The 17,473-nt window shown below is 32.8% G+C and overlaps 1 protein-coding gene across 1 annotated transcript in view; it reads left to right on the top strand.

Moving 5' to 3' along the window:
• Positions 1–17,473, top strand: part of LOC114336242 (inactive rhomboid protein 1) — a 192,408-nt gene that overhangs the window by 59,216 nt on the left and 115,719 nt on the right. Inside the window, exon 2 of the mRNA XM_050647524.1 lies at positions 5,129–5,617. Coding sequence (XP_050503481.1) covers positions 5,129–5,617 — 489 coding nt within the window. The remainder of the gene's footprint in view (positions 1–5,128; positions 5,618–17,473) is intronic.

Genomic DNA, 17,473 nt, shown 5'->3' on the forward strand with positions numbered 1-17,473 from the left:
GTTACATCGATGATGTGTTGTACGGCTGCAATGATTTCGAAACACTCTTCGAGATTCATCGTCAATTAACCGAATGTTTAAACTCGCTTGTTTCTCGCTTCATAAATAGTGTGCAAACTCTCCTGAATTTCTCGCAAGTATTTCTCATATTTCTGATGAAGATTTCTCATAATTAATCCCGACAATCACACGAATAAAATTCTCGGTTTATGTTGGAATTCTCACTCTGGTCATTTTTCAGGTCTTGTGCCAAAGGTTACCGTCAAGGATACCTATACAAAAAGAGAAGTTCTCTCTTTAACCGCTTCAATTTGCGACCCTATCGGCTTGGTTAACCCCGTAGTGGTAACTGCCAAGTTGATGACTGTCTCAGTTCAAATTTGCTCTCAGAATGGAATTTATTCTTAGAAACACTTCCTCACCTCTCTAATCTCAAGATTCCCAGGTTGCTGCTAAATACTAGCAATGTAATAAGTATTCAAATACATGGGTTTTCAGATGCAAGTCTTAACGCATACGGTGCTTGCGTTTACTTGAGAACTTCAAACGAAAATGGCTTTATCTCTTGCCATCTAATCTCCTCAACGAGTCATGTTAGTCCTGTAAAGGTTGTTACTCTTCCTCGATTAGAACTTCTAGGAGCATTATTACTCTCTAATCTTGTTTCGAAGATTCTCTCTGTTTTGATTCCATCACGCTCTAAAATAAGTTCTGTCAATTTATGGACAGACTCAGAAATCGTTCTCGCATGGATTAACTCACACCCTTCTCGTTGGTCTACCTTTGTCGCCAACAGAGTAACTCAAATACAAGAACTCACCTCCAACCATACATGGAGACATGTACGATCGAAAGACAATCATGCGGATATATTATATCGCGGTGTTGCATCCTCGCAGTTGCTTGATTGTGATTTTTTTTGGTTTAATGGTCCTCAATTTTTGTCAGATCCACACGTTGATTTCAACACTTGTGTATCTAATGGTCCTTCGAGTATTAATGTTGATGAATTGCCTGAACTCAAAAAGGTTACTCATCTGATCAGAAAACCAGATTCGCAAATGTATGATACTCTCTGCAAATTCTCATGCTTCACTCGACTTCAGAGAATTTTTGCATATTGCCTTCGTTTTATTCACAATATAAAAGCTAAGTCTCATAGACGTCGGCGTCGGTTCGCTTACTCCAAATGAACTCTCTAGTTCTGAGTTAATGATTATGAAATTGACCCAGTCTCATTTCTTCAGTTTGGAAATCCAACTCTTAATGGATAATCGTCTGATTAATGATAAGTCCATTCGTAAATTGAATCCCTTTCTAGATTCCTCTTAAATGATACGAGTAGGTGGTGGTCTTCTCCTTTCGGATGTTCCTTATGATCAAAAATTCCCTCTGCTGTTACCTTCGAAATCACATATTGTCAATTTATTACTTACCCGAGAGCATCGAAGACTTCTACACTCCGGCCCTCAAAACACACTCTCCAATGTTAGATTGAAATTTTGGCCTCTGGATGGTCTTCGACAAATCAAACGTATAATACAAAATTGTCTCACTTTTTATCGTTTTAACGCATAAGTCGCTTCTCAAATCATGGCTAATCTCTCAAAGGAAAGAGTTCAAGTTTCGCGCCCATTCATAAACGTTTGAGTCGATTTTGGTGGTCCATTTCCAATTAAGACTTCTAAACTCAAAAGAGCTCCCCTTACTAAGGCCTATATGGCAGTTTTTGTATGTTTAGCTACTCGTGCTGTGCATGTGGAATTAATGTCCAGTCTCTCTACTGAAGCGTTCTTATTGACTCTGAAAAGGTTTATCGCCCGAAGGGGCAATCCTAGTGTCATTTTCAGCGATAACTTTCTCGGTGCAAGAAATCAATTGAAGGAACTATATGAGTTGCTTCTCAAAGGTGATACCTCTGAATCTATTCGCTCGTTCGCTACTTCATGTCAAATTCAGTGGAAGTTTATCCCTCCTAGCTCTCCACACCACGGTGGTATTTGGGAAGCTGCCATAAAAAGCTTCAAGTATCATCTTGTAAGAGTAATGGGTAACTCCAATTTTGCCTTCGAAGAACTATCTACTGTACTTTCACAGATTGAAGCAGTACTTAATTCACGCAATATGTGCGCGCTCTCAGATGACTCGTCTGATTTTTTCCTTTCTCTCTCCCAGACACTTCCTTATTGGATCTAACTTAACCTCATACCCTGAATCAGATTTCTCTCATATTCAAGAAAATAAGATGTCCTTGTGGAATAAATGCTCCAGGATTCAGCAGCATATGTGGAAGGTTTGGACACGCGATTATCTTAATAGGCTTCAAAATAGACCTAAATGGTTTACTCCTCAGGAAGGCATAAGGCCTGATGATCTCGTTTTGCTCAAGGATGAAAACTCGCCTCCTCTTAAATGGCATATAGCTCGGGTAGTTGAGATATATCCGGGAAAGGATAACAAAGTAAGAGTTGTAAAAGTTAAAACTCCTGAAGGGTTATACGTTAGCTCTATTGCTAAACTGTGTCCTCTTCCTATGACTCACCTTCAAGAATTTTGATAATTTGTTAGTTTAGTTATACCTTATTTCGAATCATACTTAATTATTTTCTCTTTTTTGTGTTTTGATGCGTTCCCATCAAGGCAGTGACTATGTTGCGATTGCAACTTGTAAATTATGGTGCAACTGACGCTCGCCTTTTCCTTTCCTACCAGCAAAATAGTTTGGCTAGGTTCAGGGCAGGTTTTTTCTGCATACGTGAGAATGCGTTGGGTCTGAAAACCAGTTTCTTGTGTAAAATGCAGGGTGTGTGCTTCTTTCGCGCCTGTTTTTGGCGAGATTCGTGTGCCGCCACTCAAACAGTCAACATGCATCGACTCAGTGTAATATTAGATCGCTAAATGCGAAATCTCTTTGTAAAAGTTTTAGTAAAGTAGTGATGTTTAGTTTGTTTGTGAAATGATTCTCCAGAATAAAGGTAAATTCGTTTATTTAGCTTACTCCCTGCAAGAGTTTTAATTTAATTATTTACCCGAACCACATCGAAGGAAGCCGCCCCAACAGGTGGCTTGTACGAAGTAGAGGGGATAATCAACCCCCACTCCGTCCATCCTGTTTATCTGTTATTATTCCCCCTTTATTTTTCAGTTTGTAAATATTTTTCTTTCCTATTGACTGTTTCCTTCTGACTTTTAAACTTTTGTTCCCTTTTATGACTTTTGATATATCTCTGGTGTTTTAGTCTCTTATGTCTTTTTTGATGTTCTTAGTGATTTGTTTGTTGAGTTCTCTCATTTTTTTATATTAGTTCCTTATGGATCTGTTAGTTGCCTTCTTTCCTCTAATAAAGTTTTCGTGCTTAGGCTTAGTTTTTCTTCATCTTTTTGGTTTTTTGGGCAACATTTTTCTTGTGCTTGTTTCAGAACTTCGACTATTTTGTGGTTTAGTTATTCAATATGTATGTTTTCTGTTTCTTCATTTTGTAATTTTTCTTTGACCGTACGTTTAAACAGTTTTGCATTTTCAGGTGGTACTCATCTTCTAAAATTTGGTTTAGGAACAAGCTTCATTCTTTCTTTCTTTTTTCGTTAAGGATTACTTTTGTTCTTATCATCCTATAATCGCTGCCAGCAGAGAACTTGTTGAGTATTTCCACGTCTTATATTATTTTTTTTAATCTGTAAAATCCGTACTGCTTAGTATGAAATATCGCGTTGATTTAATTTTTTTTCTACGGCCGTGCTAAAAGAGCCACTTTCACGCACGCATTTTGTTTTCGAAAGTTGCACTTTCCCGCACGGCGTGCGTGAAAGTAAAATACCTTGTAATATGGCATTATAATATATTATAATACATGCAATAAACTAATATTTAGATATTATTTACTAATTTATTTCAAATTTTCTTATTGTGTTCATGTTTTAATGAAATTAGCGCGATTATTTCATTCGTAGGAGATTCTGACCAATAGAAAGCTACAGAAATAAAAATTAAAGTGATAATTTTTGATAATATCCCGTCGTCAAGTATATTACGTCAGATGCCCTTGGTTGCTACGAAAAAATACATTTAGTGACATTAATGACAATTAATGTTTTAAAAGGTATAAAAGTGACGACTTTCAACCGTCAAATATTTATAACAACTGTATATTGAATTGTACTAATTTGTACTTACATAAATAAATTATAATAAAATTTTGGTTTTGAACAGTTTTATTCATGAAATAATCGCAGCAAATTGCACTCGATCTCTAAAATTATTATCGAATTGTTGCCCTCGTGACACTTTGACATAATTTCACTCCCCTTAAAACTGTCAAAGTGTCACTCGGGAAAAATTCGATAATTTTAGAACGCTTGTGCAATTACTACTGATAATTCGATGAAATAAAATTATTTTGACATAATATTTAAAAGTCAGATCAGTAGAAAATTACAATGGTTTTGAATCGTCGTCATGGAAACCAATATCGTCGTCGTGGTAACCCATTATATTGAAAGTTTGGTTTTGACGACCTTGTCAAATAATTAATTTGTGTATTTTGACACTTCTAAATAAAAATTGATATAACTCTATTTTTTGTGGCTTTTTTCCAAACGTACGGCCCTAGAAAAAATATTGTTCCTAACTCATGCGGAAAGTGTCTTCCCCGCACTCGACTGCTTGCCCGAACTCCGTTATTGCGTCGTTCGGGTCAACGGCAGTCTCGTGCGTGAAAGTATCACTTTCCGCACTAGTTAGGAAAATAACTATATATGCTCTGTATCAATACGAAAACTAATAGCTAAATAAGCTGGTCTATTTGAAATCGCCCCGTGTGTCTTAACTACGGTCAACATATGTCAATTTCGGAATTAATCACCCTGTATAATAGTTAATAAAAGATGTACAATAAGCCAAATGGCCACGTTTCATCTGCTTTCTCGATGGTCAAATCGACTTTCAGAGAGAAAAAAGTACCTGTAATATTTTCTAGGGTAAACAGATTACTAAAACTAGTCGATTTCTATTCTTGATGAATATTTGTGTTCAATTTTTAAAAACTATATGTCTATGTATATAAGTAACGAAACTTTACTATTATTTCTTGCATTTATACGTGAATTAAAATATTTTTTTCTTTTTCAGGAGGGGGACGCCACAATCAACAATCCCGCCAACACAACCACCGAAAACCCAAGACCAGCCGCATACGCCACCCGCCCAAAAACAACCCACTCAACGGCCCACTACCCCTATTCCACCGCCAGAACCAGTCAAACAAGAAAGCGGAGACTATGCCACGAACGGCGAGAGCCCTCCGGTCATCAAATCTCCTCAAGCAGCCTCTCCACCGATCAGAACGCCGGTACATCAAAGAGCGATATCTCTCCCACCAGCGCCACCTGCCGAACGGCCGAGACCTGTACCACAAGCCCCACAAAGACCGATAGGGTATTCACAGAGCGAAAGACTTCCGAATCGGGAGAGACCGACGCTTAATAGGCAGATGAGCAGGAAGGAGGTAATTAAGAAATATATAAGAAAAGAAACTGCAAATTTCTTTGGGGTAGACGAAGAAAAGGAAGAAGAACAAAAAATGAGGTGGTACGATAGACGTAGAAGAATGGCTTATAGGTAAGTAATGCGTGTTTTAAATAACTACAGTCGAACCCACTTATTAGAGTACCGGTTATAGGAATATCCCGGTTTATGGAATATAAATTCGAGGTCCCGAAACGTTTCCATTTACCCTTTAATAAATTTATCCGTTTATTGGAATATGGTTTAGTAACCTCATACCGCTTTTTAGATTAATTTTTTCAGGTCAACAAATAAATTTTTACGTACAATTTCCTAAAAAATTTAAATTTGCCTGATCTAATGGTTTGTCGGTAAGAGCTTCGAAAGCCTGCTGTTTTGTGTATTATTACGGTTTGTCAGGTACCTAATAAACACTTTATTACTGTGTTATGAGTAAAACGCGTCTTTCAAGTCCTTCCCCACAGAAAATTTAATCGTATGCCGACAAAATTGAAAAAGACAAGCATTATTTTATATACAGCCATCGAAAAAATCGTACTTAAGATAAGCCATGAAATCACGTTGTTTGAGATCTCGTCTCGCAGTGAAACGCCATCCGTCAATCGCCCTTTGAGCCACACGGATCTTTTGCACTGTTCTCCTTGTCAACGTTTCCGCTCCGTAAGTCAACATTGGCAAAACACACTGATTAAGGTTTTTCTTTTAAGACATATTGGTATGTCGGATGGTATGAAAGTGTGGTTCAACTTGCCGAAGGCTGCCCAAGTCACTCTTACTTATACTACGGAGAAGTTCAACGGTTTGGTTATCTTTTCCTATGCGAATCACGTGACCTAGGTATAGTAGGGAAAGAAAGTATGCTAAATTTGCAGTTACTCGTTATGAGCGTTATGGGGACCTATTGGGTTGTGAAGATTAGGTCCTAAAACTAAAAAAAGTTAAGTAAAATTTTCCATTTTAGTGGGAGCTTTCCATTTTTTAATTTAATTTTCCATTTCCAACAATCGTTTTTTCCGATTATAGCGCCATCTATCCGTAATTCGAAAAAATGTCTCGAATAAAAGTTAGTTATTTTTACGTAAATAATCCAAATCTGCAATAAAAAATGGGGGCTACTATTTAAGATTTTAAAGTAACCCCCACCACACCTCCGTGGGGGGTCGTGTTTGGTACAATTCGATACATTTTTCAAAAATATTGAATACGTGTATTTTGCAGTTTTTCGATCTGATGTTCATTTCGCGAAATATCGAGGTGTTCATATTTAAAATTTTAAATTTACTTCCCCCTTCTCCTTGGGGGGTCGTGTTTGGTGTTATTCGATAGATTTTTGAAAAATATTAAGCACGTAGTTTTTAGTTTTTCGATCTGACGTTCATTTCGCGAACTATACGCTTTTTTTGTAAAACTGGCCCCTTGAAACCTTTGTGACTGGCCCATTTCCTTACACCCCACCCCGCTCAAATCAGGTTTTTGAAATATACACTGTTTTGCATGTACACTTCGCGTCATATAAAACTGGTACACTTTTTTTTCCCAATGTAAACCTTTGTTCAGACTGACAATTATTGTTTGTGAATCACTTCGTCGTTGCCATCAGAAATAACGGAATTGCACTAAATCTAAATACAAAAAAATAACATTTAAAATGTATATTTCGAATTGTAAAAGTTATTCATTTTGTATTAATTTCAAATTAAATTTTTAATTTTTCCAGGATGTTTTATTTATTCTACACAACTTAATGCAGTTTTGTCATTGTCATTTGACATTAAACATAATGATTTAAAGTCATGTCAAGATTTATTATCTATCATTATTTTTGAATTGAAATATTTTCATAAATTATAATAAAACACGAATCAATGTATATGGATACTTAATTGAGATGACGGAAAATTACAATTGTTTTAGTTTTTAGTATATTAAAAATGCGGTCTGTCGCACAGCCCCGTTTTTACCTAGTTTGATATAATATTTTCGTTGAACTGGCAACGTTGCCCTAGAAATTGGAATGACACTTGTGACAAGATCAACTTACACAACTTGAAAAACACGATTTTCGGTTATAAGAGTTGTACCAGTTTTTTTTGACGCGAAGTGTACCTACTTAACTTACCTTATTAGCCTAATAAAATAAAAAAAAGTCAAAATGTAAATTCGTACAGGTTGAAACAAATTTTATATCAAAGTTTAGGTACAAAAGATATTTTCAAGAAAGTATCCAAATCATACAAGGGGATCATTGTTTAAATAATTAAAAAGGGGTCATTTTTGCAAAAAAATATGTTTTTAACTGCTGAGGTCATTCAATTACTAATGAAGGTCAACAGGATTACTTTCTGTAAAGTTGAAGGGCAAATCTTTCACATAAGACTTACTAAATTAAATTTGACCCCCCATTTATTTAAATAATTGTATATAAAACTTTAAAAACAAATTTGCAAAAAATTATTTTTAGCGTTTTAAATAAACACTATAAAATATCTTTTTTTATATACGAAGTTGCGCTATGTTACTAGTATTAAGCAAAAAAAAATTTGTCGAAAAATATTTAACATTTTTTGAGATATTGAATTTGTTTATTAAATGTTACTATATTTTCAATTGCAAAAACGCGGTTGTTGCCAAAGAAATATTCACCTGAATAAGATCTGATTATTTTGATTTTTATCTATATTTTCGATAAATGTATTGATAAATTCAAATTTCAACGAAACTCCCCCCTAAAATGGCATTTAAAAATTATTCAAATTTGTTTATAATTTGTTTTTTTAATAACGTCGCAGGGACTAAGTATTTTGAAATGTCGTTTCGATAATTGGGTTCCTGGGAATTTTTTACTAATTAACAAAAATTTTTTGTCGTTTTTTCTTCTTCTTTTTTTTCTTGGAGTTATATTACTACGGGCCCTTTTAGGGTTAAATTTCATTAAGAATGTCGAATCTCTGAGTTGTAGATTCTAGATCTAAAAATATTAAGATTTAACTAAAATCTCTTAAATAAAATGTGGCTACTTACTGAGTTACAGGGTGTTTTACTTAAAAATTTAAAAATTATTTTTACCAAGTACTTTAAAACTATTTGACCTATCCTTATCATACTCGGCAGAAAGTGTGGCTATTATACACCCTACTAAATTGTGATTAGTAAACGTTTCTAGCTAGTGCCAGAGGCGTACGACAGGGGATAGTGAATGATTAACCCTTCCCAAATTCTACGCCACTGGGGGAATTACTATTTTAGCGAAATTTTTCGACTCTCCGAAGTACTTTGTATGTAAATAACTTTATTGGTATCGATAAAGTCATCAGTTTGCGAGATATTGGAAGTTTAAAATGAATGAATGAATGAATCACAATAACTATGCCGTTTCATGTTTAACGTCCAATATCTCGAAAACTAATGATTTAATTGTTGCCAGTAGAGAGTATATTATTTACATATAAAGTATTGGAGAATCAAAAAATTTCGCTAAAATAGTAATTCCCTCAGTGGCGTCGAATTTGGGAAGGGTTAATCATTAACTATCCCCTGTCGTACGCCTCTGGTAGTAGCTAGAAACTTTTATTTATCATAATTTAGTAGACTGTAGAGTACCCACACTTTCTGCCAAGTATGATAAGGATACGTCAAATAGTTTGAAAGTACTTGGTAAAAATAATTTTTAAATTTTTAAATAAACTCAGTAAGTAGCCACATTTTATTTAAGTCATTTTAGACCAATCTTAATATTTTTAGGTCTAGAATCTACAACTTAGAGATTCAACATTCTTAATGAAATTTAACCCTAAAAGGGCCTAAAAGTAATATAACTCCAAGAAAAAAAAGAAGAGGAAAAAAAGACAAAAAAATTTGTTAATTAGTGAAAAATTCCCAGGAACCCAATTATTGAAACGGTATTTCAAAATATTTAATCCCCGCGACATTATTAAAAAAACAAATTATAAACAAATTTGAATAATTTTTAAATGCCATTTTAGGGGGAAGTTTAATTGAAATTTGAATGTATCAATACATTTATCGAAAATATACATAAAAATAAAAATAATAAGATTTAATACAGGTGAATCTTTCTTTGGCAACAACCGCGTTTTTGCAAATGAAAATAGATTAACATTTTATCTAACAATAAAAAACTGAAAACGTTTGTTTTCTATACTTCCACAAAATTTATTATATCTAAGTGACTACAGCTGTTTCGGCGGAGTGCCTTTCTCAAGTAATATAGTTTACAATGTGTTTGCCTTTTTAATCTTCAACTGAAGAGGTTGAGGAGTGGGGAGCTGTTTGTCTCGAGTTGGTCATTCAGAATTATATCTGTATTTTTCAGTTTATTAATTTCCATAGATTCTAAAAAAGATAGCTTAAGGCCTTTATTTTGAATATGTAGAATTTTAAACTCTTCATTGAAAGAATGATTATGATCTAGAAGGTGAAGTGCGTATGTAGAAGTGTCTGTTTTTCTATTGTTGAATGCCCTTTTGTGTTCTGCTATCCGTTTATCAAAAGTTCTGCCAGTTTGACCGATGTACGTTTTCGGACAGTCACCACAAGTTAGTTTGTACACACCACTCTGTAGTTGCTTTCTCTTTCGGCTTTTATTGTTCTTAATATATTTGCTTAAGTTGTTGTTAGTTCTGAAAGCTGGTGTTATTCCTTTCTTTTTTATGTATCTGGCTATTGTTGTTGTTATCTTGCCAGTATATGTGAGAGAGCAGAAGGTACTGGGTTCTTTCTGTGGTGGTGGATACACTAATTTCAGGGCTTTCTTATGGAGTTTTTGGTTTAAAATTTTGTTAACTGTTTGTTCGTTATAGCCGTTGTTTACTGCTATTTGTTTAATGATGTTTAGTTCTATTTCGAAGTTATTTTTTGTCATGGGAATTTCTGTCAGTCTATGTATCATGCTATGGTAGGCTGCTAATTTGTGTTGTGTAGGATGGGATGATGAATTGTGTATAGTTGTGTCAGTATGGGTAGGTTTATGATATATGGAGAACTCATGTTTGTTGTGTAGTCTGGAAATCGTTACATCTAGAAAGTTTATAGAGTTATTCTGTTCTGTTTCTACTGTAAACTCAATATTATTATGAAGTGAATTAATATATGATAGAAATTGGTCAAGTTGTCTGTTAGTTCCTGTAAAGCATACTAGTATATCATCCACGTATCTCCACCAATATAAGAACTGTTTAAATACGGGATGATTAGAAATTGTTGTTTCAAGTTGGTTCATAAATATATCTGATAGCAATGGGCTTAGAGGATTACCCATAATAAGTCCTGCACTGTTGTTTGTGTATATTTGATTATTGAATTCAAAATAGTCTTGATTTATGCAAATTTCAAGAAGGTGTAAAATTTCAGATGCAATGATCGGATTTGTACTATTATGGTCTAAAAGATTCTTAACTAAAACAAAAGTTTCTGTAGGAGGAACACTAGGAAAAAGATTTTTTACGTCAAATGAAATTAGTCTGGAGTTTTTGGGCAATTGAAAATGTTGTATTTTATTAACTAGTTCTAGTGTATTTTTTACGGTGAATTTAGGTGAAAATTTAGTGTATTCTGTAATAATATCTGACAGTTTTTTTGAAATTTTATATGACGGAGCTGTATAAAAAGAAACTACAGGTCTTATTGGGTGGTCAGGTTTGTGTAGTTTAATAAAAGAGTATAATTTAGGAGGTTGTGGGTTCATAATATTAAGGTATTTCTGTTCTGTTGGATTTAGTATTGATTTTGAATTTTCAATGGCTAGTTTAATTTGTTTTCGGTATTTTTCTGTGGGGTCTTTGTTTAGTTTTATACTGTTTTGGTTAGTTAAAAATTCTATTGTTTTGTTATTATAGTCTCGTTTGTCGATGGCAATAGTAGTGTTACCTTTGTCTGCTTTTGTAAATATTATGTCATGTTTTATTGATTTATTTTTAATTGAAACGGCTATTTGGTTTTCTTTGAAACAGGAATTATTAGTTTCACTACATACATCAGTAATAGATTTTGCAATGATGCTTTTTTCTATGTTTTTGGCAGTTTTGCTTAACGCTACTTCACACTCTACACCTAAATACTCTAAATTTTTTTGATTATTATGTTGAGGCAAGTTGTGTTTGAATCCTTTCTCTAAAAGTTCTATTTCACTATTATTGAATTTAGTATCTGTTAAGTTTATAAATCTATTGAAAAAACTATGATTTGAAAAATTTGTTGTATGAGTATTGAGTTTTTTACTATTGCAAATTAGATTAGTTAGTTTTTTACATTGTGTATTAAATTTTTTGTCTATTAAATTATCTACTTCAGTTCTTACTTTAGAATCTAGGATGTCAAATTCTATATTATCTAATCTATAATGTAATTCTAGATTAGATAATATAGAATTTGACATCCTAGATTCTAAAGTAAGAACTGAAGTAGATAATTTAATAGACAAAAAATTTAATACACAATGTAAAAACTAACTAATCTAATTTGCAATAGTAAAAAACTCAATACTCATACAACAAATTTTTCAAATCATAGTTTTTTCAATAGATTTATAAACTTAACAGATACTAAATTCAATAATAGTGAAATAGAACTTTTAGAGAAAGGATTCAAACACAACTTGCCTCAACATAATAATCAAAAAAATTTAGAGTATTTAGGTGTAGAGTGTGAAGTAGCGTTAAGCAAAACTGCCAAAAACATAGAAAAAAGCATCATTGCAAAATCTATTACTGATGTATGTAGTGAAACTAATAATTCCTGTTTCAAAGAAAACCAAATAGCCGTTTCAATTAAAAATAAATCAATAAAACATGACATAATATTTACAAAAGCAGACAAAGGTAACACTACTATTGCTATCGACAAACGAGACTATAATAACAAAACAATAGAATTTTTAACTAACCAAAACAGTATAAAACTAAACAAAGACCCCACAGAAAAATACCGAAAACAAATTAAACTAGCCATTGAAAATTCAAAATCAATACTAAATCCAACAGAACAGAAATACCTTAATATTATGAACCCACAACCTCCTAAATTATACTCTTTTATTAAACTACACAAACCTGACCACCCAATAAGACCTGTAGTTTCTTTTTATACAGCTCCGTCATATAAAATTTCAAAAAAACTGTCAGATATTATTACAGAATACACTAAATTTTCACCTAAATTCACCGTAAAAAATACACTAGAACTAGTTAATAAAATACAACATTTTCAATTGCCCAAAAACTCCAGACTAATTTCATTTGACGTAAAAAATCTTTTTCCTAGTGTTCCTCCTACAGAAACTTTTGTTTTAGTTAAGAATCTTTTAGACCATAATAGTACAAATCCGATCATTGCATCTGAAATTTTACACCTTCTTGAAATTTGCATAAATCAAGACTATTTTGAATTCAATAATCAAATATACACAAACAACAGTGCAGGACTTATTATGGGTAATCCTCTAAGCCCATTGCTATCAGATATATTTATGAACCAACTTGAAACAACAATTTCTAATCATCCCGTATTTAAACAGTTCTTATATTGGTGGAGATACGTGGATGATATACTAGTATGCTTTACAGGAACTAACAGACAACTTGACCAATTTCTATCATATATTAATTCACTTCATAATAATATTGAGTTTACAGTAGAAACAGAACAGAATAACTCTATAAACTTTCTAGATGTAACGATTTCCAGACTACACAACAAACATGAGTTCTCCATATATCATAAACCTACCCATACTGACACAACTATACACAATTCATCATCCCATCCTACACTACACAAATTAGCAGCCTACCATAGCATGATACATAGACTGACAGAAATTCCCATGACAAAAAATAACTTCGAAATAAAACTAAACATCATTAAACAAATAGCAGTAAACAACGGCTATAACGAACAAACAGTTAACAAAATTTTAAACCAAAAACTCCATAAGAAAGCCCTGAAATTAGTGTATCCACCACCACAGAAAGAACCCAGTACCTTCTGCTCTCTCACATATACTGGCAAGATAACAACAACAATAGCCAGATACATAAAAAAGAAAGGAATAACACCAGCTTTCAGAACTAACAACAACTTAAGCAAATATATTAAGAACAATAAAAGCCGAAAGAGAAAGCAACTACAGAGTGGTGTGTACAAACTAACTTGTGGTGACTGTCCGAAAACGTACATCGGTCAAACTGGCAGAACTTTTGACAAACGGATAGCAGAACACAAAAGGGCATTCAACAATAGAAAAACAGACACTTCTACATACGCACTTCACCTTCTAGATCATAATCATTCTTTCAATGAAGAGTTTAAAATTCTACATATTCAAAATAAAGGCCTTAAGCTATCTTTTTTAGAATCTATGGAAATTAATAAACTGAAAAATACAGATATAATTCTGAATGACCAACTCGAGACAAACAGCTCCCCACTCCTCAACCTCTTCAGTTGAAGATTAAAAAGGCAAACACATTGTAAACTATATTACTTGAGAAAGGCACTCCGCCGAAACAGCTGTAGTCACTTAGATATAATAAATTTTGTGGAAGTATAGAAAACAAACGTTTTCAGTTTTTTATTGTTAGATAAAATGAACTTCCATCAAGTAACGGTCGAATCCATCAATTAGATTAACATTTAATAAACAAATTCAATATCTAAAAAAATATTAAATATTTTTGGACCAATTTTTTTTCTTTTAATACTGATAACATAGCGCAATTTCTTCTGTAAAATAATATAATTTATAGTGCTTAGTTAAAACGCTAAAAGTGATTTTTTGCAAATTTGCTTTTAAAGTTTTATGTATAATTATTTAAATAAATAGGGGGTCAAATTTAATTTAGTAAGTCTTATTTGAAATATTTGCCCTTCAACTTTGCAGAAAACAATCCTGTAGACCTTCATTAGTAATTGAATGACCTCAGCAGTCAAAAAAGTAATTTTTTTGCAAAAATGACCCCTTTTTAATTATTTAAACAATGATCCCCTTGTATGATTTGGATACTTTCTTGAAAATATCTTTTGTACCCACCTAAACTTTGATATAAAATTTGTTTCAACCTGTACGAATTTACATTTTGATTTACATGTAGTGTAATTTTATTTTACTAGACTATATCTTAATCTGACGATTTCGAGCTTTTCTAAGGATAGATTTTTTTTCGGACTCCCCTTAACGAACTCCCCTGTATTAAGTGCCAATATATGGTAGACGTACATTTAAATGGTACAAGTTTTCTTCCTATGTGATAATCTGACGCGCTCGAGTAACTGCAAAAATGCCCGCTTGGGCTCCCCTACCATTATATGCCATTACCTGGTCTATGGATCTCGTACCTACGCATATATCTTCGCTGACTATAAAATTTGTCATCATCTGGGTTTTAGATATACATATTTGTTTTTAATCCCCCTTCTAGCGTGGAAAGTTCGAGCTGATTTAAAAGTTCTTTGGCCTCATCTATCGTATCAGCTATTAGCCCAATATCATCTGCAAAGCTCAAGTGGTTAAGCTTTCCTCTGTTTATGTTTATGCCCTTGTCGGTCAATTTTGTCCTTTTACGTATATATTCCAAAAGCGTAGTGAAAAGTTTCGGTGATATGGTGTCCCCCTGACGTACTCCACGTTGTATCGGAAATTTCTTGAGTTAGACGATCACGTTTGAACACCAGCTGTTGCGTTTTGATATGTGTTTAATTATATTTATATACCTATCCTATTATCAATTTGGCATTCTGTCGACGGTTTCCAACATTTTTTGTTGATTTACGGTGTGAAAGGCCTTTTCCTAATCCAGAAATATTAAAGCTAGTGGTTTATTGTATTCAGTACATTTTCTATTGTTTATTACCAATAGGTGTTCGTTTGTTCCGTAGCCTTTTTAGTCCAGAGAAATAAGGTTTTTCTCGTGACACATCCCCCTCCAGGCCGAAACCAAATTTTTTGAGTAGTATGGACATCTATATTATTAACCTATATGTTTCCTGCAGCCGATTTTGATGATATACATAGTTATAAACAAATGAAGATCGAAAAACGGTAAATTATCGCTTTTTTCGTCTATTAACAAAAAGTTAAGCACTTTAAACAAATTTGAGAGTAAGAAACTCATAAATCGTATAAAAAACTTCAATATGGCATTCGCTGAATATGTCCAACCTTATTGGTTGCTTAGAAAATTGTAAAATAAATCATAAATATTGAGTTTTTATAAATATTCGTAACTTAGGTAAAAATTAACTTAGAATCTTCTTATTACGCGGAATGCCGAGACTTCTTGTACTTAAATTATATTTTAAATTTCAAAGCAATTGGTCAAATAGTTTAAAAGTTATTTAATTTATTTTTCCCAAATTCATTTTTTTTGCAACACTATAAGTCAGAAAATTATGAGGTTACAATAATACTTCGGACAGTTTATGAAAGAAGAACATTTATACTATTACCTCAATTAAAAATAAATGACAAAAAATAATTTTAAACAGTGTAAAATTATTTTGCAAAAACATGTCCATTTTTTGCTTACTTATAAACAATTAGAATAACTTTTTAACGGTTACTCGTAGAAAAATTATTTTTTCATATTTAGAAAGACTGAATTTTTATACACATTTAGAAAGAAAAACAACTGTTCTAGGACATTTAGGGACAAAGTTAGCCCCCCATTTTTTTAATTCACATATTTTTGCAAAATTATTTTGCAATATCTATAATTATTTTTTGTCATTTTTTTTTAAATTAAATTAATACTGTAAATTTTCTTCTTTCATAAACTATCCAAAATATTACTGTAACTTCATCATTTTCTGACTTACAGTGTCGCAAAAAAAATTAATTTTGGATAAACAAATTAAATAACTTTTAAACTATTTGACCAATTGCTTTGGAATTTAGGGTGTAATTTAAGCACCATAAGTCTCAGCATTCCATGTAATAAGAAGGTTCTGAGTTAACTTTTACATAAGTTATGAATATTTATAAAAACTCAAAATTTATGATTTATTTGGCAATTTTCTAAGTAACCAATAAGGATAGACATATTCAGCGAACGCCATATTGAAGTTTTTTATACGGTTTATGAGTTTATTACTCTCAAATTTGTTTAAAATTCCCAATTTTTTAGTAAGAGACGAAAAAAGCGAAAATTTACCGTTTTTTGATCTTCATTTGTTTATAACTATGTATATCATCAAAATCGGCTGCAGGAAACATATAGGTTATTATTATAGATGACCATATTACTCGAAAAATTTGGTTTCAGCCTGGAGGGGGATGTGTCACCAACACGATATTTTGTTTCCTTATTTCTCTGAACTATTTCTAAAACCCGCCTGTTCTATGGGCTGATACAATTCATTGCAGTTTTCATCTTCTAATCCTCGTTCACTCATTGATCGTCTTACTCCTTGTATCCATGTCGTTCTTGGCCTTCCTCTTTTCCTGTTTTCTGTGGGTATCCATTTCATAATTTTCTTTGGCAGTCTTTCCTCCCCATTATCTGAACATGTCCGTACCACGTTAATTGTTTCTTCTCAATGCATTCTTCAACCGTTTCCTGTAAATTCATTCTTCGCTTTACTTCCTCATTTCTAACCCGGTCCAATCTCGATGTTCTACTTGCTCTTCTTAGGACGTCCATCTCAGTAGCTTCTATTTTTCTTTTTTTTGGTGTTCCTTTATTCTCCATGTTTCGGATCCGTATACCAATGTGCTCTTAATCATGGTGTTGTATATTCTCATTTTTCTTGGTTTCCCTATCTCGGTACTCCACAAAACTCCGTTCAATGATTTAATTATCGTTCTTGCTTTATTTATTCTGCTCTTAATTTCTTCATCGTCAGTGCCTTCTTTGTTGAAATTAATTCCCAAATACTTATATTTATCACAACTAGTTATTTTCTGGCACCTATAGGCATAAATATTGTATTTTTTCT

This window comes from Diabrotica virgifera, chromosome 3 (genome assembly GCF_917563875.1).
Source record: "Diabrotica virgifera virgifera chromosome 3, PGI_DIABVI_V3a".
NCBI classification, from domain to species: Eukaryota; Metazoa; Arthropoda; class Insecta; order Coleoptera; family Chrysomelidae; genus Diabrotica; species Diabrotica virgifera.